This window comes from Pelodiscus sinensis, chromosome 6 (genome assembly GCF_049634645.1).
Source record: "Pelodiscus sinensis isolate JC-2024 chromosome 6, ASM4963464v1, whole genome shotgun sequence".
Lineage (NCBI taxonomy): Eukaryota > Metazoa > Chordata > Testudines > Trionychidae > Pelodiscus > Pelodiscus sinensis.
Genome location: NC_134716.1, coordinates 45,643,982 through 45,669,446, shown reverse-complemented (window position 1 = coordinate 45,669,446; position 25,465 = coordinate 45,643,982). Strand labels below are relative to the sequence as shown.

General features: G+C 43.0%; 1 protein-coding gene across 1 annotated transcript in view; it reads left to right on the top strand.

Annotated features, from left to right (window-relative positions):
* CNTNAP4 (contactin associated protein family member 4) overlaps positions 1 to 25,465 on the top strand; it is a 301,963-nt gene that overhangs the window by 43,677 nt on the left and 232,821 nt on the right. Inside the window, exon 2 of the mRNA XM_075931856.1 lies at positions 14,089 to 14,199. Coding sequence (XP_075787971.1) covers positions 14,089 to 14,199 — 111 coding nt within the window. The remainder of the gene's footprint in view (positions 1 to 14,088; positions 14,200 to 25,465) is intronic.

The following is a 25,465-nucleotide window of genomic DNA, read 5'->3' as shown; positions in this document are numbered from 1 at the left end:
TACATCTATATCAGTGAATTAAAATATTTTACTTTTAAATCACATTAATGTTTAGTCCAGTCCACACATTCATAAATTTACCGTGTTCTCTTTTTCAAGGTCTTGCAGTTTTAGTAGGCTACCACTCATTACCATTTTTTTAATGCTTCCAGTTTGTATTACAGGAATTTACATATTTCATTAACCTTTCATATTTCTGAACAAGATGAACACAGTATATATAGTATTTAAACACTGAAGTTTTTCTTACCAATAAACTTCTTACTAATAAACTCATTCAGTGTAACTGTATTCTGATAACATTATTTACTTTAGTTATTTATCACCTACACACATTAAAAGTTTAATCAATCAGCATTGTAGCTTAAAGAAAATACATTTAAACAGAGCTACATTAAAGCAAACTGAGTAGGTACTACTGAACAACAAGCTTCACAACTTTCAGATTCTGTTGATACTTTATTATTCATTTTACATGTTCCTGTCAGGTATGATTATGATGTGATGTAGATTAGTGGTTGCCCTTTAAATTTTTCCAAAGCCCAACAGATAACCTTCTCTCGTAACTACAGCGTGCCCTTCTATTTTTCTATATTTACTACAGAAAAATACCTTGAATGTTTTATATACAGAGATTATCAGTCTGCAAAGTACTTGGTTATCTAAGGCAATTGGCAAGTTTAAGAACTACCACTGTTTGCCTTTATAGTTAACAATTTGTATTTGACAGGAAACGTATGTATTTTCCTATCAGACAACAATTATATTTTGTCCTGATATGTGATTGAATCATATTCCATGTTTCACTGCTGAGGTGAGACACTGAGCAACCTATCATAAGGTCACAATTTGAAAACTGCAAAAATATGGGCGTGATCCAACAACTACTGAACTCAATGATAGTACTCTTACTGCCTTCAAAGGGCATTTATCTGTTCTTAATTCAGTTAAAATTTTAGGAGTCAGATTGACTACTGGGCTTACTTTTTCATTGTTCTGTGGCCCTCAGGCAGGCAATGTAGCCCAAAAGTGGATGTCACTAGTTGTAAAGGAGTCATAAAAATGACATTAGGTAAAGGGCTGATTCAGGCAGTCTGTTATAGAAGCAAGAATAGAGCTAGAGGCTGAGAGCCCTCCCAACCTATATGTGAATTCCAAAGACTAGACAGTTCCCTCACTAGGTAATAAAACAATTTCTGGTTGTGTTTAACTCATTTTCCAACACCTGCCAGCATGGTTCAAAGTTATGTGGGACACTTAGTTGAGTAAAGGGAAAAAATAAAAAATTGAAAATACTTTATGGATAGCTCCCAATGTTGCTATCAATACAGAATGATGCATTTATATTGTAAAGTGTGATCATTTGCATCATTATTTTTGTGAAGGTGAATTTCTTATTGACTGTTTCATCATAATACTTTACTACATAAGACTTGCAGGGCCACCGATACCAAATGAGGCATGTCCCTTAAACTACAGAATGAATGGCCATAGTAAATTAAACTCAGTCTCATACCTAATGAATGTGGGGGAAAAGAGAGACAGAAAGAACAGGGCAGATTCTGAGCCCAGTTAGAATATTTAGGGAATGTAGCTGCTACAGCAGAATAAGTCCTTATTATGCATGTGCCAACAACAATTTTTCAAAAGCTTTTAATTTAGCCAAACTACTGGTAGATTTTCTCTGAACTAGGAAAAGGCGTATCTCTGGCAAAAAAGCTACCCACTAACAAATGTTAAATCTAGGGGCACTAGAGTAACTCACAGAAAAAGTAACTAGATGTTTTTAATAGTGGTGAAACAAAATATTTTTCCTGGTTCTTGGAAATGCCTGTATCATTTTGGCGAAAATCAAATAAATAAATAAATAAATCAGTATTAGGCAGTAATCTGGCATGAAATGTTCAGCCTAAACTGTTAACATTTGAAAAGTGATAAGCAACTGAAAACAATGGGAAATACCTGGCAACCTGCATACCTCATAAAAATCCAGTATGTTTGTTTTACAAAGCACTTGATACTTACAATTGCTATTAGCTTCATTTTTCAGTCCTGCCTACGGCACTTACCAGCAATAGAGTTATAGGGTGAAGGTAGAGCATATAGGTTGGTGTGAATTAATGTACATGTCAAATGATTCTAATTCATTTCAGAACACCTTCCCTTTAAGAGCAGCATATGGACCTAAGATGAAAATGACCACCCTTAAAATATGTCTGAGCTTTATTAGCTAAAATGGTGCTTATATTCAATTCCAGGGAGTCCTAGATATCACCTGGATGTTGAAAATGACAGACTCCAAAGTTAATTAAGTTTAGAAGAAACAGAGTGATGACTGATTTAAAAGCCATATGACTCAGTTGTGGCCTCCAGGGTGGAGGAGATGTATGAATAGAAGTGAAGCTATCATGTTGGGGTACTGCATGCACTGCTCCTCTGTAGAGTATCTGCTACTCAGCTGCTTATAAATGAAAGTTGGAAGCTGGGTTGAGAATGGCTGAAAAAATTGATCTAAGGTTTTTACAGTGGCACACGTTTCTAGTTGATGGATTCCCACTGCAATGATTGGGATTCATGTCCCATATGTATTTGATGATACAGGGAAATAATGTATTGGGTAAAGAATATGAGATTCTTATTGCATAGAAGTTGAAATAGGCACTTACAATATCCTGAAGCAGGCTGTTTTTAACTTTTTAGACTAAGGCAGTACTTGTGGTCAGAGATGCTGTCCAAATAAATTTTAAAAAATGTTATAAACAAGACTACAGTGACGTGTTAGTCATGCTTAACTGATCCATGTATTGTAAAGCATGAGAAACTTTCTAACTGCAAGAACAATAGAACAATGGAACAAACTGTCTAAGGAGATTGTGGAAGCTTCTTCACTGGAGGGTTTTCAAAAGGAGGCTGGATAGCCATCAGTCTTGGATGTTTAGACCCTACAAATCCTGCAGTTTGGCAGGGGGTTAGACTAGATAATCCTTTTGGTACCTTCTATTTCTATGGTTCTATAATTCTATCTCATGGCAGTACAAATGCTGTCCATGAGTTGACATTAGTTTACTTGGAAAGTACATGTTGAAATTCTCAAAGGTAGCATACTCTGAGTATTTGAAAGTTGGAAGGGTGGGGGGGGGGGGGGGGGGACATAAACTGAATTATTTTGCATATGCAGTACTCCCAGCTGTGCTTCTACAAGTTCTGCTGTTTACTTGATAGCATGAAATATGAGATTATTATATATACTGAAGGACAAGGCTAGAGATAACTGGAATGAGCTGTGCAATATGATTGACAGAACAAATATTATTGGTCTGCTAGCATATACAGTCGCCTCTGTTTAGATCTTGTAACTCCTGGGTTTTTATTTTTAATTGCATTTTAAATTTTCCCCTCAACATGCGTTGTTCTTGCCTGTCTTTCTCTTTGGTCTTTGCATTTTCAGCAGCTACTACCACTAAAATCAGCATACTGCTCCATCAGCCTCTGGCAGGACTAGTATCACAACCAATGGTATATCTTCTAATACCTCTCTGGAGGCTGACTGAGCTAGCTCTGCAACCAGTTCATTCTCTAGGTCTGAGGTCTGAAAGTCTGTGTGTGCCTCCAAAACAAGGTTAACACATTAACATCACAATATGTGTTCCATCAAATTCTTTTCTTTCTTTCTTTCTTTCTTTCTTTCTTTCTTTCTTTCTTTCTTTCTTTCTTTCTTTCTTTCTTTCTTTCTTTCTTTCTTTCTTTCTTTCTTTCTTTCTTTCTTTCTTTCTTTCTTTCTTTCTTTCTTTCTTTCTTTCTTTCTTTCTTTCTTTCTTTCTTCTAAGCTTTATTCAGTGCAAAATGTATGTGAAGAATAAAAATCATTCAGAAACAATGAGTATTCAGTTATCCATCTGATATAATTGAATATTTAACAAATTAGACTGTTTATTTCAGTTTAGAAAAGAGGAGACTGAGGGGGGATATGATAGAGGTATATAAAATCATGAGTGGTGTGGAGTGAGCAGATAAAGAAAAGTTATTTATTAGTTTCCATAATAGAAGAACTAGAGGACACCAAATGAAATTAATGGGTAGCAGATTTAAAACTAATAAAATTAAGTTCTTCTTCACACAGCGTGTAGTCAACCTGTGGAACTCCTTGCCAGAGGAGGCTGTGAAGGCTAGGACTATAAGGGTATGTCTACACTACAAAGTTAATTTGAACTAACAGCCGTTAGTTTGAATTAACTTTGATAGGCACTACACACGCGAACCGCTAGCTTGAACTTAATTCGAACTAGCAGAGCGCTTAATTCGAACTAGGTAAACATCATTCCACGAGGACTAACGCCTAGTTCGAATTAACTAGTTCGAATTAAGGGCTGTGTAGCCACTTAATTCGAACTAGTGGGAGGCTAGCCCTTCCCAGCTTGCCCTGGTGGCCACTCTGGCCAACACCAGGGAAACTCTTCTGCCCCCCTCCCAGCCCTGGAACCCTTAAAGGGGCACGGTCTGGCTACAGTGTTTGTGCCAGTTGCAAGCCTGCCAGCACCCAGCCAACAGATCCTGCACCTGCCACCTGATGAGCCAGCCACCCGCTGCCTCCCAGCCCTCTCTCTCTTCCCGGGACCAGGCTGGCGGCTCACAGGGGCCTGCCTGGGGCTGCAAGAGGCGGGCGCCTGCTTGGTCAAGTGCGGAGATCGTGAACCTCATCGAGGTTTGGGGGGAAGCCTCCAACATCCACAATCTCCACACTAGCCACAGGAACGCAGTTGTCTACAGCTGCATGGCTGCCAGCCTGGCCGCCAGAGGCCACCAGCGGAGCCGGGAGCAGGTCCGCTGTAAAATTAAGGACCTGCGGCAGGCCTACTCCCGGGCCTGCCAGCCAGGGGCCGACCCAGAGGCCTGCCCCCAGGTTGAGGCTCTGGACCGTATCCTGGGGGCTCACGCTGTCCATGCCCCCCGGGTGGTGATCAACCCTGGGGCAGAGGGACCCGTCCTGGACATGGAGGAGGAGGATCAGGAGGACGCTGAGAGCCGGGAGCCTGGCCAGGACCCAGGACCCCCAAGGAACCCCACAGAGCACATCGCCTGTGTCGTCCGAGGCTGGGGAGGGCTCCACATGTGAGTACCATCATGCTCCCCTATGTGTACAGGAGGGTGGGGGGAGAGGGAGCCCAGGGACCATGCGCCTGGGCCTTGCCCACCATGGAACAGCAGCTGGGTGTCATGCAGGGGCTTTGGCGTTGCAGAGGGGGGCTGGGTTTCACCCACCTTGTCCCCAGGGAGAATTGACCACTGCTCTTCTTTCACCACAGCCGCAGCACCTGGGAATGCAGGGCGCACCACCCCTCCTGCAACAGCCACCCGCACCCAGGCCAGCAGGCCCACCAGGAACCAGGAGGACTACCAGCGGCAGCACCTCTGGTTCCTGGAGCACCAGCTCCGCACCCAGGACTACTGGATCCAGGAGGAACTTCAGCTGTGCCAGCAGAGCTTGGAGGCACTGGAGGAGCAGGGCCATGCCCTCAGAGGCCACCTCCAGACCCTGGTCGACAGGTTCCTGCCTCCTCCTGCTCCAGCTCCTGCGGCTGCCCCAGCTCTCGCTCCTCCTCCCACCCCTGCTCCCTCTGCTCCTGCTGCCTCTGCTCCTCCTGCCCCTGTTCCCCCTCCCGATTCCTCTGCACCCCCCATCCCTCCTCCGCCACCCTCCACACCCATTCCTCCCTGATGCCCCCGTACCCACAGTGCTGCGAGATGGGAGAGCCAGCCGGACCCCCAACCCTGAGCTTTCCCTTCCCTTCCTCCCCTTCCAGCTCCCTCCTCCCAGGCTTCTCCCGCCCCCTCCCACCCTCATTCCTCTCTCTCCCCACCCCAGTTATGTAAAATAAAAAGAGATTTTTGTTGGCAAAACAGGTGTCTTTATTGACATTAGGAAGGGGGGTTAGGAAGGGGAAGGAGGGGAGGGTGGAAGAAGGCCCCAGTGGGGCATGCAGGGAGAGTTCAGTCCTTCTCCTCCACATGGAAGCTCTCCCGCAGGGCTTCCCGGATCTGGACGGCCCCCCGCTGGGCTTCCCGGATGGCGGCGGTGCGGGACTGAGCATAGTGTCCAGCCATGCGCTCAGCCTCAGCCATCCAGGCTGGCAGGAAAGCCACCCCCTTTCTTTCACACAAATTGTGCAGCACACAACATGCTGCCACCACGGGAGGGATATTGTGCTCTGCGAGGTCGAGACGGGTGACTAGGCATCTAAATCTGGCTTTCAGTCACCCGAAGGCCCCCTCAATGATGATGCGGGCCCTGGTCAGCCTGGCATTAAAGGCCTGGCGGGACGGGTTGAGGTGCTCCGTGTAGGGCTTCATGAGCCAGGGTTGTAGGGGGTAGGCCGCATCCCCCACCAGGCACACGGGCATGTCCACGTCCCCAACCCTGATTTTGTGGTCAGGGAAGAAGGTTTCTGCCTGCAGCCTCTGGCACATGGAGGAGTTCCGGTACACCCGTGCGTCGTGTGCCTTGCCGGACCAGCCCACATTAATGTCCGTGAACTGTCCCCGGTGGTCACACACGGCCTGTAGGAGCATGGAGAAGTACCCCTTGCGGTTCACGTACTGGGAGGCCTGGTGTTCCGGGGCACAGATGGGGATGTGCGTCCCGTCGATGGCTCCCCCACAGTTGGGGAAGCTGAGGGCGCCGAACCCCTGGATGACGGTATCCGGGTCGGCGAGGCGGACCACCCTGCGGAGCAGCACCCGGTTGATGGCCTTGACCACCTGCACAGGGACACAGCAAAGCGCGAATCACTGGGGCGCCCGGGTGGCTGGGAGTGTTCGTGCCCTGGCAGTGCCCCGCGCCCCACTCCTGGAAGCAACCCCCCCCGGGTGGCGTGTAGTACCGCCGGGACAGGCTGACCCCTCCAGTGCGGGGCACTTTCGCCTCCTCCCCCACACTCCCTCCATTTTCCCTGGGGCGGCCCATCCCCTCCTTGCAACCCCCCTCTCCTCTGGCCCAGTGGCTGGCGAGTGCCGTACCTGCATGAGCACTGCTCCGACAGTGGATCTACCCACGCCGAACTGGTTCCCGAAGGATCGGTAGCTGTCCGGCGTGGAGAGCTTCCAGAGGGCGATGGCCACATGCTTCTGGAGGGCCTCATGTGAGTGTCCCTTCTCTGCAGAGCAGGGGCAAGCCACTCACAGAGCTCCAGGAGGGTGTCCCTCTTTATCCTGAAGTTCTGGGTCCACTGTCTGTCTCCTCAGCTCTCCAGGACGATGCGGTCCCACCAGTCGATGCTGGTGTCCAGACGCCAGATGCGGTGGGGCACACCGGCATCCGGGCACTGCTGCGGCTCCTTCACGGCCCCCAGGGTGGCCAGGCGGAGAGGCAGGGGGCTGATGTGCATCAGGTGGTGCCAGGCAGCCTCCAGCCATTGCTGCCAGGCTTGCAGCAGCAAGTCCACAAACTGCACCAGAAACTGCAGGGCAAGCTCTGGCTCCATGTTGCCACCTGCGGCGGTGTCCCCGAAGGGAACCACCGACACATGCGGGCGCAGAGAAAAACACTTTGCTGTCCCTTGGCGAGGTAGGCAAGCAAGCAGAAAAGCTGAGAACCAGCTGTCCAGGGGGGTCCCTTTAAGCACGAGCCTCAGATAACCTCAGACAGCAGCCACACAAAGCAACTACTGACCTGATGCCCTGCCAGAACCGGTTTCAGGTGCCCTTAAATGCGCCTCTGCGTCCAATCAGTGTGGACGCGCTAGTTCGAATTAGCAAAATGTTAATTCAAACTAGTTTTTAAGTCTGGATGCACTAATTTGAATTAGCTTAGTTCGAATTAACTAATTCGAATTAGCGCTGTAGTGTAGACATACCCTAAGAGAGTTTAAAGAGAAGCTAGATAATTTCTTGGAGGTTAGGTCCATAAAAGGCTATTAGCAGGGGATAGAAATGGTGTCCCTGGCCTCTGTTTGTCAGAGGCTGGAGAAGGATGGCAGGAGACAAATCACTTGATCATTGTCTTCGGTCCACACTCTCTGAGGCACCTGGTGCTGGCCACTGTCGGCAGACAGGCTACTGGGCTAGATGGACCTTTGGTCTGACCCAGTACGGCCGTTCTTATGTTCTTGTATGTTATGAATTCAACAGTATTGCAAAGTTTGGTTCAATCCCTCCCCCACCCCACCCCACCCCACCCCACCCCATTCATTTTAACTGTGTAGAGAGAGACCTATTCAGTTGTAAATATGTGAATGAAACTCTCATAGAAAGTTCTAGGCCAAGTTCAATGGTGATATAAATTCTATTGTAAGTTATAGGTAAGGGAAAAGTTCAAAAACATATGTCCATGGTCATAATAGTGCAACTTTCATTTGGCTTTCAGTTGTTGTTCAACCAATGTGCACCTCTAATGCCAGGGGTATGGTTAAGATTGTGAGCTCTCTAGCGCTGCTCAGCTATATGAACAATATCTGACACATGGGGCCCATTCTGATCCTAACTGGAGAATTCCTAATGCTACTGTAATATAAACGACTAGTGATGAGCATAAAAGTCCCAATATACCCTCATTAACTTATGAAACACCATCTCCAACAGTCCCAAGGTCAACTGGGTTTGAACAGAAGTAGGCTCATGTTAGGTCCACTATCTAGCACCAATGTGAATTTAGAGTAATATTACTGAAGCTAGTAGAGTTATACTAGTGACAGCAATCTAAGATCAGAATTAGGACAAATGGGAAGAGATAAACCTAATATTAGGGACAGAATTGAGTCCCTGTTGAATAAACATTGGTATAATTTATCCTTGTTTTGAACATGAATATCATATCAATGACATTTATTTGTTTGGTCCTTTAAACAAATTTATTCATCCAATTATCACATTCAGTCAGAATTAATTGTGGCTGTAGATGATTATGTATAAAACATTGTAGGTGCAAAATTGGAGGCAGGTTTGAGGACTGTGAAAATTTGTGACTTGATTTTTCAGTGTGTGCACTTATAGCTCTAGTTAAGCCAATGATAGCTGCATATGTTTAGCCCCTATGAAAATCAGTCATTTGGAGCATTCAACTTTATGTTGTCAACTGCTCTGGCTCTCTTGCTTCTTCTGAGTTCCTTGTTCACCTTAATTGCCTGGCATTAACACCTTTGTTCATTCCCTTAGACTTCTTTTTACCAAAATATATTTACAGATGAAAACAGTCCCAAAATTGTAGTTGAAGATTTATTATCTTTCCTCTTAGATCTGGGTTCTTGCTTGCAAAGTCTAAACTTAGGGTTTACTTCACCTTTCATTTAGACTCTTGTAAATTAAGAGTAACATCAGTAAAGTAATATGGTTTAATACTGATCAGTTCACAGCCTGGTTGAAAATATATTCCCTAGGTACAACATTCTTTATTAGTATAAATCTGGAAGTGGCTTGCAGGAAAGCTTAATCTTACAAAGACTTTTGTTTTGCCACTGCAGTAATGAAAAAAACAGAGTTGGGTTCAGGAGGCAATAGCCAATATGGAGTATTCTTGTAAGACATTACAAATTAGCTGTTTCACCAGAACCTACACAATTAATTAGAAGCTATGGAATCTACATTGAAGCTAAATATTTTTCATGAATGTAATGGGTATTTCAGTTCCAAACTAGCAAATAAAATTATCTTTACGCAATACTTTTTTATTGAATGCAATAAACAAGTCAACAGAGACCATCTGGCCATTATCAGGGTTAACTTTTGCTGGTTTTTTTGGATTTATTTCAGGAGTTCTTACTAAATGTGGGTTAAAATGACAAATAATGCCAGAACTTCAATACTTTCCAGGTTTGGTAAGCTATAGAGAACAGGACAGAATTGTGTTTCATTCCTCTGCTTCTGTGCAATAAATGTCTGATCAGCCATATATATATGTACAGTAATTGGAACTTTTTTCTGCTCATTTCAATACATTGTATGGGACAAACCATTTTTGTCTCAAACTGCTATTCAAAATATTAATACTGTATGTATATTCAGCTATCTCTGTCTGATATATGTATAAAAAGACATGATGTAAACAATGTACAATATATATATATGTACATAATGAATATGGTTGGGAAGATCACATATAGAATATTGTGCCTATAGAACATTGTGCAGATATTAAAGTAAAGCTCTTATTAAATCTTCTAATGAGAATAAAATAGCACTGCTGAATATTCTCAGTGGTTTCTACAGATGAAAGGCACCTAATGGATAATGTAGTCAGCAGACACAAACACTGAAGAGACAACTGACTCACCTCTCCATAGCCAGTAGTTTCCAAACTGGGGAATTAACCCCCCTAGGAGGGCATGGAGGAACATTGGGAGGAGAGACCCGGCAAAAAGTACATGTCTACACTGGGGACTTATTTCAAAATAACTCCCTTTATTTCAAAATAACTAAGCGAATGTCCACACCACCTAGCCTGCTATTTTGAAATAATAATTCTTGCTTGTGAAAAGGAATAAACTTATTTCAGATAGCTATTTTGGGAGTGTAGACATACTAACCTGGTAGTGTAGACGTAGCAAAAGGTACCTGGGCTGTATTTCTAGCTGGGGGAGGGACACAAACGCAGGTAAGCTATAACTAGATTTTTCTATTCAGCTGTCATGGGGTTGAGACTCAATAACAACATCCCTCTCTCACAGGGTGGTATCCCCCAAGTCAGTAACAATGCCCCTCTCTCACAGGGCAGTGTAGCTAGTGGCTACAGTCAATAACATTTGGTGCAGGCTCTCCACTAGTTCCCAAGCCAGGTCCCTGCCAGTGGTGCAGTTACACACCGTCCGCTCTAACTAAACATGCCAAGCTGTTCTGGGAAGTTTTTCCCCACAAAAGTCCCCTATGTCATTTCTTCCCCAACTCTGTCTCTCCAGCTCTGAGTTCTCCATCTCTGCCCTCTTCATGACATCCCAGGCTGGCAAGCCTGTTTCATTTTCCTCTTGGTTGGTGTTGGTGTCCTGATGTGCAGGTGGTCCTTCCTCAGGAATTAGAACAGCACTCTCTTCTCCATCAGTTGTCAGGGTAGACTGAGCTGTTATGCAAGCTTTTATACCTAGTCTCCAGCTAGTGCATGCCCAGCACAACTGATAGGGTGGGGCCTGATTAGATAAGCAAGTAGGGTTAACTTTTGCAGTACCAATGTGGGTTTGACACACCCCGTCACAGTGACACGATTTATTTTTTCACTATTTACTTCTAATTTTACTCATTTTGGTTGTGAATATGCATCATGTCAAATATGTCTAATGAAGATTATGGGAACTGAATTAATTCATCTCCTTCAAAATCTGTCTTAAAAATGACTCTTTGTTTAAATTTAGAAGATAATGAAGAAAGAAACTTAAAATTATACATTTAAGACAAAAGAACCATTACTGATGGGCAATGCAAATTAGTATTACTCTTTTGCAAATTATTTCTATTCCTTAAAAATAGGCAATTATTTCTTTAGTTCTTCATACATAGAATTATTAATGATTGTAAAGATGTTACTATTTTTTTAAAGTGAGAGAGCTGTCTTAGACTCATTTGTCTTTCTCTGGTTTTAGTGACAGTGGGATGAACACATCTCTTGATAGTAATTGTTAGTGATCTCATTTTCTTAAAAATAACAAAAATGAATGATCCCATAGCACCTTAGAGACTACCATAATTGTGGATAGTATCATGAGCTTCCATGGGCACAACCTTTTCTTGTTTGCATCTAGAAGATGCTTGTGATCCTGGTAAAGGTTTCAGATCTACAAACCACTTCCAATGAGTTTTGGTCTACATAATTTCTCCTCTTTTGCTAAGAGTACAGCTGCACTACAAGGCAATTTTGGGATACCAGGGTATCCCGAAATAGCTACTATGCGTCTACACAAGCTGACCGTTGTTTCAAAATATTTTTCAAAACAATAGATGTGCTATTTCAGCATCCCAGTAACCCTCACTCCACAAGGGTTAAGGGATGTCTCAAAATAGTGCGTTATTTCGAAATTGGGCACTGTGAAGATGAGCCAAATTTCCAAATAAGCTATTATGAAATAGATTTGAAATAAGATACACAATTTGCAAAGCGTAAAATATGTACCGTATATTCCGGCGTACAAGACGACCTCTGATGTTAAAAAACATCCCCCAAAAATCGGGGGTCGTCTTGTACGCCGGATGCCCCCCCGCCGGAGCCCCTCCGCGGCTTTGAAAGCCTCGGGGGAAGCCGGCGGGGGGGCATCCCAGGCGCGCATGGGCTGCCCCCCCGCCGGAGCCCCTCCGCGGCTTTGAAAGCCTTGGGGGGAAGCCGGCGGCGGGGCATCCCAGGCGCGCATGGGCTGCGCCCCCGCCGGAGCCCCTTCGCGGCTTTGAAAGCCTCGGGGGAAGCCGGCGGGGGGGCATCCCAGGCGCGCATGGGCTGCCCCCCCGCCGGAGCCCCTCCGCGGCGGCGCGGAGGGGCTCCGGTGGGGGGGCAGCCCATGCACGCCTGGGATGCCCCCCCGCCGGCTTCCCCCGAGGCTTTCAAAGCCGCGGAGGGGCTCCGGCGGGGGCGCAGCCCATGCGCGCCTGGGATGCCCCGCCGCCGGCTTCCCCCGAGGCTTTCAAAGCCGCGGAGGGGCTCCGGCGGGGGCGCAGCCCATGCGCGCCTGGGATGCCCCGCCGCCGGCTTCCCCCGAGGCTTTCAAAGCCGCGGAGGGGCTCCGGCGGGGGGGCAGCCCATGCGCGCCTGGGATGCCCCGCCGCCGGCTTCCCCCGAGGCTTTCAAAGCCGCGGAGGGGCTCCGGCGGGGGGGCAGCCCATGCGCGCCTGGGATGCCCCCCCGCCGGCTTCCCCCGAGGCTTTCAAAGCCGCGGAGGGGCTCCGGCGGGGGGGCAGCCCATGCGCGCCTGGGATGCCCCCCCGCCGGCTTCCCCCGAGGCTTTCAAAGCCGCGGAGGGGCTCCGGCGGGGGGGCAGCCCATGCGCGCCTGGGATGCCCCCCCGCCGGCTTCCCCCGAGGCTTTCAAAGCCGCGGAGGGGCTCCGGCGGGGGGGGGGGGGGGGGCAGCCCAGGCGCTCCTGGCGGCTTTGCTCCCGGTGCCTCTGGTCTGCTGGGGACCATCTCCAGCAGACCAGGGACACCGGGAGCAAAGGAGGTGGAGGGGCGCTGGGGTATAAGATGAAACCCTATCTTTTAATTAAAAAGATAGGGGGTCGTCTTATACACCCAGTCGCCCTATACGCCGGAAAATACGGTATCTTATTTTGAGTTTAGGGTGCTGTGTAGATGCACCCTAAGCAACAAATATCAGCAAGGCCTAAGGAGGAAAACTACTTGCTCACACTTTTATGTCTGTTACGGGGGTGGGGGGGGGTTGTTGTTTTTTTGCCAGTCCTCCAGCTAAAACTAGAAAAGGTAATGAGTCTCATTTTATTTTGCAATATAAATGGAGAATGAATACACATCCTCAATTGAGCTGGAAAGGGATTTAACATTCAAAATATTGATTAGAATCTGCTTACTTATGCACCATTGATTGTGAACTGCAGTTAATCCCCTTATCTGAAACTGTGGTTTCTGTATGAAGTTGAGACTCGCATTCTAATAATTGTCTAATAGTGATTTCATGTTGCTTCTACAGCAAACACACAAAAAGCTGGCAAATTCAAATGCCAAAAAGGACGATACTTATCTTACCGTAGCACTTTTTTTGAGATTGTATGTAATGTGATTTCATTCAACACCTAGAGAAATATAAAATGGGTGCTCAGGTCAAAGCTTCATGATGCTCAAGTTGAAGCAAGACTGGCAGGTGTCAGTATCTCTGTAAATAGTAGCTAGTGAGCTGTGAGCCATTTACCAAGCCTGTCTTTAAAGTTAGGTTAGAACTTGGGGAATATAAAGAATCAGAATATAGGAAATTACACCACAGTAATCTGATAAAATATTGATCAAATAAAAAGTGCCAGCTCAGTATTAATCTGTTACATATCTCATACCCTGAGACAAACATTCTGGAACATGCTTTCTCATGTACAATGTCAATTCAGGTTGATTCTTGATTATAATTTTCAGTAACCAGTGATCAGTGCTTGAACCTGAACATGATGTTTTTCTCTGACAGATAATTGTGATGATCAGCTGGTGTCTGCCTTGCCTCAGTCTTCATTCAGTAGTTCATCAGAGCTGTCTAACAGTCATAGTCCTGGCTTTGCAAGGCTTAATCGAAGAGATGGTGAGTCTATTGTCTGTTGATTTGTGCAAAATTTACTCTATTCTCCCAAAACATTTTATTGCATAAAGTAAAATAAATAGAAAAAAAATAAATGAGGGCCAGTCTGTATTTTCAACTTTATCTTTCAAAGAATGCTGAAATGTCAAAAAGTAAGAATGTACATCTTCAAAAAAATCTGTTTAAAGTTTTAGGAAATATAGGATGTTTTTTCCTGGGAGTTAGGCCACTGTGTCGTATACAAGTATCCAGAGGTACATCTACACAGCAACATTATTTTGAAACAACTTAGTCTGTATCTATACGGCGGGCAGTTACTTTGAAATAATGTCGAAATACTATCAATCTGGAAGACTTCTGACTCTGACTCCTGCAACACTCATTGTACGAGGAGTAAGGGAAGTCAGAGGAAGAGTGCTCTATTTCAAAATAAGTGCTGTGTAGATGCTCCCAATTTCGAAATAAGCTACTCAATTGGTGTAGCTGAATTTGTGCAGCTTATTTCAAGTTTAGCCCTGCTATGTAGCTGCATCTCAGGAGAACTATTGCAGTAACTGCATACATACTAGATACTTTCATGTAATACTAATAGTAGATGAAGCTGAATCAACTCAGAAAATGTACTTTGATAAGGGCCAAATGTTTGGATACTTGAAATTTGGACTGGAAGAAAAGGCTATTTCATCAGTTTTCTTTTATTTCTATTTCTGTCATTCACTTCAATGGGGCTAAGATAGAATATTGATGAAAAGATTTATAAAAATGTGATTTTTGTTTTTTGGAAATTCATCAAAATTTTGATGAAAATTCATGTGTTTTAATTCTTTGACCATCACTAATAATGGCACTATATGCATTCATATAACCTATACTGGAAGCTAATGACAAACTTCAACTACCGATATTTTGTTCCTGGTTTTTTTTTTAAGTGATCAATTGCAGATAGTTGTACATTAGGTGAACATGCACTAGTATGTCTACATCTGCTTGCAAAATGTTAGTAATTATGCAAGCATATGCAGGTGTGCAATGTATTTGAACTATGACCTCTTGGAAACTATGGATATCGTTTATATCCATCCAGATTCCAGACCTAATTCTTAGATATGTTTTCCATATCAGATTCTGAAATGATAAAGTGTATAAATGGCACATCTCATTGTTGAATTAAAATGCAATTAAATTAGATTTTGTTTTAAGAAAAAACATTGCTGAATTGTTACTGAAAGATTTTATTTAATTTTGGACTTGTAACAGAGGATTCTGTAATTATTTGGTTTAGCTATTGGTTAACTAACTTCACTATAATAATTTGAAAATATCTATTGTCATGAAAATTCACGGCGAAGAGAAATTTCTTTTAATTACTATAAACGTATTTTCTGCTGCTAATGACAAATCTATTAAAATACTTTGTGTGAAGAACAACTGTTTCAAAGCTTTTTGACAATATCTGAGAATATATGAATTCTTTGTCAAGAAAAAAATGAGTTAGACATTGATTCAAGGACATATCACTGTTGACATTGTGTTGTTCTGTCTGCATATTTGTAATGACTAATTACATTCAAAAGCCAAATTAAAAAATAAGCATAAGTATTTAGGGCATTGAAGAGAAAAACAAACAAACTTTGAAATACCAAGATATTGCAGCCATTAGCCTCATTAGACATGCATGCGGCAACTCAATCATTCTTGTCAATAATGCACTCAAAGTGATTTTTCTTTTTTCCTGTGTGCTAAGGTGGTTCTTGATCTTGCCATCAAAGTGCTACTGATGAGGGAGAACAAAAAGCTTCAGAAATTTTTTTAAGTAGCAATAAAGTGGAATGACACACAGTGGAGTTATTGATAAACAAAAGCCCATTGGCTGAAGTAGCTGAATTTATTTATATTTTAGAGTTACTTTGTGGGGACCAAACCCTTAGTCAAGCTTAAAATGCATGTGGACAACAGCATTTTATATTGTTTCTCAATAAGAGAGCCTCATGCTTAGGACTAGATTGTGACTTGGACTACTACCCTGTGCAAGAGCCCGATTTACACCCCTCTGTGATCTACTTCAATTTGGGGCCAAGTGCATAAGTGTAAGCAAGGCTACTCACCTGGACAAGCAAAGGGCAGAGTAGCTGAGTCAGTGTGGGGCAGAAGATTTACTACATGCACAGACCCTCAGAAAATTACTACTACTAAAAGCAAGGAATAAGCTGGGAAGAAAGGACCAAGGGGGGTACGTCTAGACTACATGCCTCCGTCGACGGAGGCATGTAGATTAGCCAGATCAGCAGAGGGAAATGAAGCCGTGATTAAAATAATCGCGGCTTCATTTAAATTTAAATGGCTGCCCTGCTCTGCCGATCAGCTGTTTGTCGGCAGATCGGGGCAGTCTGGATGCGACGCGGCAACAAAGAAGCCTTTCTTGATCGGCAAAGGTAAACCTGGTTTCACGAGGCATACCTGTGCCGATCAAGAAAGGCTTCTTTGTCGGCGCGTCGCGTCCAGACTGCCCCGATCTGCCGACAAACAGCTGATCGGCAGAGCGGGGCAGCCATTTAAATTTAAATGAAGCCGCGATTATTTTAATCGCGGCTTCATTTCCCTCTGCCGATCTGGCTAATCTACATGCCTCCGTCGACGGAGGCATGTAGTCTAGACACACCCAGGGTGTGCTTCTGAGTCTCTGTGTGTTCTAAGGCTATACTTGAGTAGTACTCAAAATCACAGTTTAGCCTTTAATAACACTATTATTTCAAATGCTAAAAAACCCTCTGGTTATTGAGAGCACTCAAATGCATTCAGTTCACCCCTATCTATTAAATAAGAATTTACTTATGTTGATAAGTATGTAAGGTAACTAATAGTAATACTCAATACTTCCAGGGAGCGTTCTATCCGTGGAGCTGCATGGTACATTGGAATGCACTCTGATTGAAACTGTTTGTGATGAAGTAGAATGAAAGTCCCAAATTGCTTCATTACAACATGTAAATTCTAAATTGAATTAGTGTGAACCTCCCCTTAGAATAAAGTTATGTTAAAATAAAATGACTTCATTCTAAGAGGGATTGACTGTGTTCTAAAATGTTCATAAGGATGCTTGTCTTAGGACCTTATTTTGCATTTCTTTGTGAGATGATGGCAGGATTATCTCAGTACGGTGCCCTCCCAAGATTAATTTATTTAGTCATATCTCTTACACTATTAAATCTATCAGCATCACAGTAGAATGCATTATTACCCTTTAAATTGCCTTCACCTTCACTGTGATCAGGAACTAGTAATGATCACAGCTTTACCCCTGGCATCTTTCTATTATACGTGTATCCAAAGCAGTGGGTTGTTTAATTAGAAGATTGCTAGCTCTCTGTCTACTTATTCTTCACCTCTGAGGGTCACAGTATTCAGCAGGATACAGATATGATTCTGAATGTCTCATTCATCCATCATGGTCAGACATTTTCTTGATTTAGTAGTTCATGACCAGAAAACCTGGTCACCCGCTTTTACAAGGCATCTCCTCTGGAGATGGAAGTGGGGGAACACTGAAAATGCCCTCTGACCTTTTAAGAGGGCATGAAACCATTAAGAGGTGCGACCTCAGATCGGATGTGGTGACCCGCTGAATTTAAGCATATTAGTCAGTGAAGGAAAAGAAACTAACCAGGATTCCCTCAATAATGGTGAGTGAACAGGGAAGAGCCCAGCACCGAACCCCTGTCCCACAGTGGGGTGCGGGAAATGTGGCATACAGAAGACCCACTCTCCCCGGTGATGCTCTCGGGGGCCCAAGCCCTTCTGATCGAGGCACAGCCCATTGATGGTGTGAGGCCAGTAGCAGCCCCTAGCACGCTGGGACCAGATCTTCTCGGAGTCGGGTTGCTTGGAAATGTAGCCAAAAGCGGGTGGTAAACTCTATCTAAGGCTAAATACTGGCATGAGACTGACAGTCAAAAAGTACCATAAGGGAAAGTTGAAAAGACCTTTGAAAAGAGAGTTTTCAAGAGATTGTGAAACCGTTAATAGGTGTGACCTCAGATCAGAAATGGCAAACCACTGAATTTAAGTATATTACTTGGTGGAGGAAAATAAACTAACCAGAATTCCCTCAGTAACGGTGAGTGAACAGGAAAGAGCCCAGCGCTGAATCCCCATCCCGCAGTGGGGTATGAGAAATGTGGTGTACAGAAGGCCCACTCTCCCCAGTGCCACTCTCAGGGGCCCAGGTCCTTCTGATAGAGGCACACCCTGTGGACAGTGTGAGTCCGGTAGCAGCCCCTGGCTTACTGGGACCAGGTCTTCTCGGAGTCAGGTTGCTTGGGAATGCAGCCCAAAGAGGGTGATAAACTCCATCTAAGGCTAAATACTGACATGAGACCAATAGTCAACAAGTACCATAAGGGAAAGTTGAAAAGAACTTTGAAGAGAGAGTTCAAGAGGGTGTGAAACCATTAAGGACATATAGGTGATCTAAATCTTTAATGCTTGAATTGGGTTGAATAAATGAATGGTACATTGACTAATACATAATAAAGGCATAGGAAAATGCATATTCATGCACTGAGAGTGAGACAGTCTTGTCACTTTTTATTTTCAAGATGGGAAATGCTATTCCCCTCCCTCAATTACTGGACTAATTCATACTTTTAATTAGTTTAACAATTTTTCAAAGAACTAACCTCAACCAGGCTTTATTTTCATAATATAGGCTTTTGTGTCGATATGCCAACTATTTTAAATCTGCTCAGAATGACCCGAAACAAGTTCTAGAGACCCAATGGGGATCTTGACTTCTTTGAAATTAATGGGAGTTTTGTAAATATGTAAATCATGGGGAAAAAAGAATCAGGTCCTGCTTGTTTCCACCATTTGTATATGCTTTTCATAATAATTTCTGATGAAGTTCTATTCTAAGCACTGCTCTTGGAAGACAATTTTCAACTCTATAGCCAAAATCCAATGAGTAAATTAAAATGTTTCAGTTGGAACTCACTAGCTTAGAATTTTATTTGTGAGATTAGTAAAGGGGGATAAATGACAGAGGAGAGAAAGGACTATGTAGAGTTTATTTTATTATCTGATTGCACCAGCTTCATAGGCAATATCAGACAAGTACAAGACTACTCCATCCTGCAAATTCTGTGAAAGGCTGTAGGTGAGTTTAAGGTGGCCACTTTAGCTCATAGTAGGAATGGAGTGGAAGGAAGTACCTTATGAGCGGGAACCAGGAAGTTTGCCCCAAAGGTAGCAGTATTGGGCTATACAATACCTGGTAGGATGCCATCCATCCACCATTCTACATCTGAGGAGAGGCATATTTACATATTTTTGGTGGCAGAGGGGGGAGAAAGGGAAGAATTTGCAATTCATGAACTCTTATGGCCTCTAAGGTGTGTCCTCTCACTTGAACTTAGAAAGGAATCTTGTTGTTGACATTTGAAAAGATTTTACCTGTCTCACTTGGTGGTGTGTTAAACTTGATAAAAGTTTACGGTAATAATTGTGGATAAATCCTTACCTTTTAATAAGAAGAAATCTAGGGAATTCTCAAATGATAAACTTTGGCTAAAGAGAGTTACAGTTGATTTTTAAATAAGTCTAACCAAACCCTTTAAAGCACATAATTTTAACAACAATTCTACAAATTCCAAACTGTAATAGAAAAACCCTCACACCGTTCAATTAACAGCATGGAAACAAGGATAAAGGGATTTTTACAGACCATTAAAATCAATGGGAGTTAAGCATTATGAAGTTTCAAAAATCTCACTTAAGGGTCTGTCTATGAACAGCACTACAGCTATAGCAGTACAGCTGTGTCACTGCAGCACATCTGGATAAGTTGTTCTACGCCAATTGGAGAAAGCTCCCCCGTTGGCACAAAAAAACTGACTTTCATGAATGGCATAAACTATGTTAATGGGAAAAGCTCTTCTGCTGACACAGCAATGTGCAGCTGAACAAGGATGTCAATGTAAATCACGTCAATCAGAGACAGAAGATTCACATTCGTGAGCAACATAATTTTGCCGACTGGCTGTAGTGTACACATAGCTTTAGTGGCTATCTGCATCTGTAGGTATCTAAATACCTCCATAAATCTGTCCCTAAATCACTTAAAAATAGAATTTCAGAAATTATGTAATGTAAGCAATTTTGAAAAATTTACCCTCCTAAAAGTCACAGGCTCATTGTACTCTACCATTTGAAGTGTGACTAAATGTAAATTGAATGTTTACATCTACTTGAAATGGATTCTATCCTGTCTTGTCCTGGTGTTATTTGACTGATTAGAAATAAAATGCTCTACGGTTCCTTTGGGTACCTGTCACAGTTATTAATTTATATAGTGTACATAGAATTAAATATTATAAATTGCTGTAGATACATTACAGTTCATTACATTTCTTAAATTACTTTCTAGGGGAAAAACTCCTAGTTATAACCTGGTTCAGGTTGAACGATAATGAGTTGAGGGGTTTTGAAGTGAGTCATCCAGTTAGTGAAAGCCAGATCACTTAGCAGTTTGGGATACATTTAATTGGTCTCTAGACAACATAAGGAACAAAAGAGTCTGCCCACCACTCAAATGTCTTTTTTTTTGGGAGGGGGGGGTGAAAAAGAGCTGGAATTTTTCATTTATGTTTAGGACAAACAAAGAATCCACTTTTAAGTTTAGAGTCTTTGCAAGGTGTTATGGATGGGTCAGGGAAGAAAGCAGTTAAAGTATTAGATAGAAAGGAAGCATAACAAGGACATTGTAAAAACTATTTTTAGAAATTTTACTAAATAATTATTGTATCGCCGTGTATTAGAATTTATAATTTCATACTCTGCCACTTTCAAACAGGAATCCCAGACACTTCCCTTAGAACTGCTGTGAACAATGGGATTTGCAGTAAAGCCATCCTTGTTTTTAGGAACAGTGCTAGCTGCGAATGGAATTTAATTGACAACCAGACAGATGGTGGTGAGTAATCTGAATGCAGTGAGTGAGAAGTGTAGGGAAGATGAAGTAGTGGATGATTGGTGGTGTTTATACAGAGAACAGAAGGAAGTGCACTTTAGGCCTTATGTATATCCCTGGTTCTCAGTCAGGGACATGCATATCTCTGGGGCTATGCAGAGGTCTTCCAGGGAATATATCCACTCATTTAGTTATTTGCTTATTTTTACAGCAAGCTGCATAAAAAGTACAAAGTCAATGCAAACTAAAATTTCATACATAAAATGACTTGATTATACTGCACTACACACTGAAATTTAAGTACAGTATTTATATTTCAATTGCCTTTTTCATAATTAAAATGAGGGAGTGGCAATTTTTTGGTAATAGTGTGCTGTGACATATTTTGTCTGATTTTGTAAGCAATAGATTTTAAGAGAGATGAAAACTGGAGATAAACAAATCAGACTCTTGGAATAGATACAGTAGTCTGGAAACGTTGAGAGATGCTAGTTTATATTGTAGATTATCTCCATTTACAGTTATTGGTGACAAGCCACGGGTGTAGCTGCACTGATGTTGACTTCAAATGTAAAAAGCAAAGGAGCTGTTTGTGTGCAGTAGAGCTCATTTCTGACTGAAACCAGGGTAAACTGTATCAATGTGAACTGCAGATTATAGCGGTTTGGCTTGCTTGCATAAGTGGTTTGCACAGATGCAACTACTCTAGTGACTGGCCCTGACATCTGAAATCCTCAGTGTTGCTTAAGTAAAATTAATAGTATTAAGTGTGGGGAGGTTCAAATATTGAACAAGTGAAATGTCAGTAAAGACTTTTCCTAGACAGACTGAGATGTTGGTGAATGGCGATGTCTTGATGAGCAATAGAACTAATTTTAGTTTCATCGGTAGCAGTTTTCAGCAAAAAAACTTAAACATGTTTAGTTTAGAAAGGAGAAGACTGAGAGGGGGAATGGTAGCGGTTTTCAAGTATCTAAAAGGATGTTACAAGGAGGAGGGAGAAAAATTATTCTTGGCCTCTGATGATAGGACAAGAAGCAATGGGATTAAATTGCAGCAAGGGAGATTTAGGTTCGACATTAGGAAAAACATCCTAACTGTCAGGATGGTTAAACACTGGAATAAATTACCTAGGGAGGTTGTGGAATCTCCATCACTGGAAATATTTAAGAGCAGGTTGGATAGACATTTATCAGGGATAATCATGAGTGGCTGGTGCAGCTGTGGCTGAGGGAAACAGGCCCCCCGCCCCACCTACAATCCTGCCCCCTCTGCTGAGGCTCCACCCACATGGGGAGGAAAAAAGGCAGGGCAGAGTGCTGAGCATGCTCCCCCACCCCAACCGGAGGAGACAGGCAACATGCCAAGCACATCCCATCCTCCCTGGAGCACTAGGGTGGAGCAGAGAAGCAGTGCAGCACTTTGAGTGCTCCCCGGTCTTCCCAGAGCACCAGGAAAGGGAAGAGAAGTAGGGACAGTATGCTGAGCACTCCCCAGCCTCCCAGAGCACCGGGGAGGAGAGGTGGTCACATGGTTCCAGACTCCCTGGCCAGGAGCACAGGGAGGGCAGCAACACACAGCACCCAGAATGTCTATAGTAGGTGTTCTGGAGGTGGACTGTGGGTCAGGCCTGGCTGACTTTTTGGGAAGGCAGAGCCTCCCCAGCCTAGTCCACTGGATGCCTATGGGGATGATCTAGATGGTGTTTGGTCCTGCTGTGAGGGCAGGGGACTGGATTTTATGATCTCTTGAGGTCTCTTCCAGTTCTAGTATTCTAGGATTCTGTTATGCATAACCCTTTAAGTACAGCATAGTCCCATTCACCAGGATTAAATCATGTGTAAGCACACGCACGCATAATTGGAATGTTGCCTATTTCAAGAATAGAAAGTGACAAGATTAGGATGAGTAGCGAAGAGATAATCCAGAGCCTATTAAAAGTCAATGAAAAGATTTTCATTTACTTCAATTGGCTATGGTTTGAAGCCTTAAGGAACAATTCTTTTGTGACAGTTGATTTTTGAAGGTTACAAATTGTACTGAACACAGAAAAAAATGAAAGACGACCATGGTAAACTTTTTCATTAGCGTACAATCTCATTAATATCATTAATGATATGAGACCCATTGTAAATAAGTAATTTTTTCACATGAGCACTTGAGTGAATGAATACAACAATACAAGAAAAGTACATTACCAAATATACAAAAAGGTATGTTGTTCAATTATTTTCCCAGTTAAAATTCAGTTGGTTGTGCTTTGTAATCAATTAGTAAAGATTCTCTGGTATATTTTGTAAAACTAAGTAATAGATAATTCACACAAGCCTTTGATATTAAATCTTTGCTGAGATGTGAGGAGTAAGATTGCCAGTTGTCTGGTTTTCAGTTGGACATCACAGTCAAAAAGGGAACCTGGAAATGTCCTGTCAGATGTATTGACTCAAAGTCCAGTTACTAGGTAGGGTGGAGCTGGACTGGCAGCCTGTCTCCTAGCCCTGAAGTCAGTGGTCCCTTTGAGAAGCAAAGTTTGTAGGGCTGTAGCAGAGGGCAGAGTCCCATGGTGGACTGGGTAAGGGACTCCCAGAGGATATGGAACATTTCCTAGGGATAGAAGGAACACAAGCTGCCCTACCTGCCAGCATTTCCCCCATCCATGGTCTCAGACACCTCTGAGGTAGAGAAGGCTCAAGCAGGTGGGGATGGGAGCTTCTGTGCATGAAATGCAAAGGGAGGTGTGTATGGAGAGTGCATGCCATGCAGCTAGGTGCCATTTTAGCTGGTCATCAAGTCTTCCTGGCTGCTCCTGTACAGCTGCTGCACTCTTCTGACCTGCACTCCAAAGTAGCCTGATGGACCTGGGGTTTGTGAGTCCCTTGGGGCTGCCGATACTGGGAGATCATCAAGCAACAGTGTGACAGGGTGAAGCAACCTCGCACTACTGCGACCCCCTCTAAGGTGACGGGGTGAAGCAACCCCACACCATATAGGTGCTCTGGGAGCCAGTCTCAAAAGTGCAGTCTCAAAAGGGAACAGTGCTGGATGGAGAAGGGAAATACTAAGCTGGTATTTTGGTTCATTACTTTAGCATATCCTTCAGCCGCCTCTCTGAGTAGCGCTCTGATAGTACACTGACAACAATATAAAGCCCTTTTGATAGGATGATCAAGAGACAGTGGCAGAACAAACACCATTCACCTTTTTTATGGGATGACTTGTTTGGGGCACAGCTGCCATGTCCTCTGTGTATTACTGTCTCTCAGAATATGCTGAGGTAGATTTACGATTACTATTTAAATATTTATATATTTGTGACTGTCACTACTGTAAGCTGGTGAATTCTCTGCTGCAACAGAGTAACAGGAGTTGAGAAATTGTAAAGGCCAAAAAAAAAAAAAAAAACAACCAACAACCCCACACACCTAGATATTCCTGAGCAACAGTGTAGAACTGTTTTTGAATAAAATAAAACCAAAAAACCAAGACCAGAGATGAGAAGACTGGAAGTTAAGATAATATTGGGAAAAAATATTTCCCCCAACAGTAGAAAATTGTTATTGGGGGTTTTCCTCTCACCTTTTACCATCAACTATTTTTCATAGCATATTAAATGAGGTACTCATACACCTTCTTTAAATGCCTGTGCAACATTTTACATCCAAAAGCAACATGATAGCTCTAAGGCTACATCTAGACTGCACTGTTAAATCAGAACAAGATACGCAATTTGCAGTATCTTTATTTAATTTATTTTCGAAAGAGGGTCTTACAAAATTTGGTGTGTCTACACAGCACCAAATTGTGAAACAAAGTGCTCTTTCGAGTCATCCCTCATTCCTTATAGGATGTTTACAGGGATGGCAAAATAATGCATTTATTCTTTCAAAAAAGTGGACGCGTTCCTTGGATGCGGCGTTGCTATTTCAGGATACCTCTGGTATCCCCAAAAAAGCAATGCAGTCTAGATGTAGCCTAAGACTTGCATTAGTTAATGAGCCATTGGGAGTTTAAATACACATTTTGGCTTCATTACTCATAAAGCTCTTGGGCAATATGTGTCCTGTTATTTTTGCTTAATTATTCGTTAAAATATTGTCTTAAGGCCTTTACATCGATGTATTTTCACAAATGATCATCTTCCCTTGTTAGTTGCAAAATAGCTCTTTGGATTTGACTAATAAATATAGGAAACCCATCTTTGATCTTAGTTTTATATTTAATTAACTCTCTAGAGCCCTAGTTAGAAAGTTGAACAAACAAGAGATCTGGTCTGTATAAAATAATAAAAAATAGGTTAGATTTTGT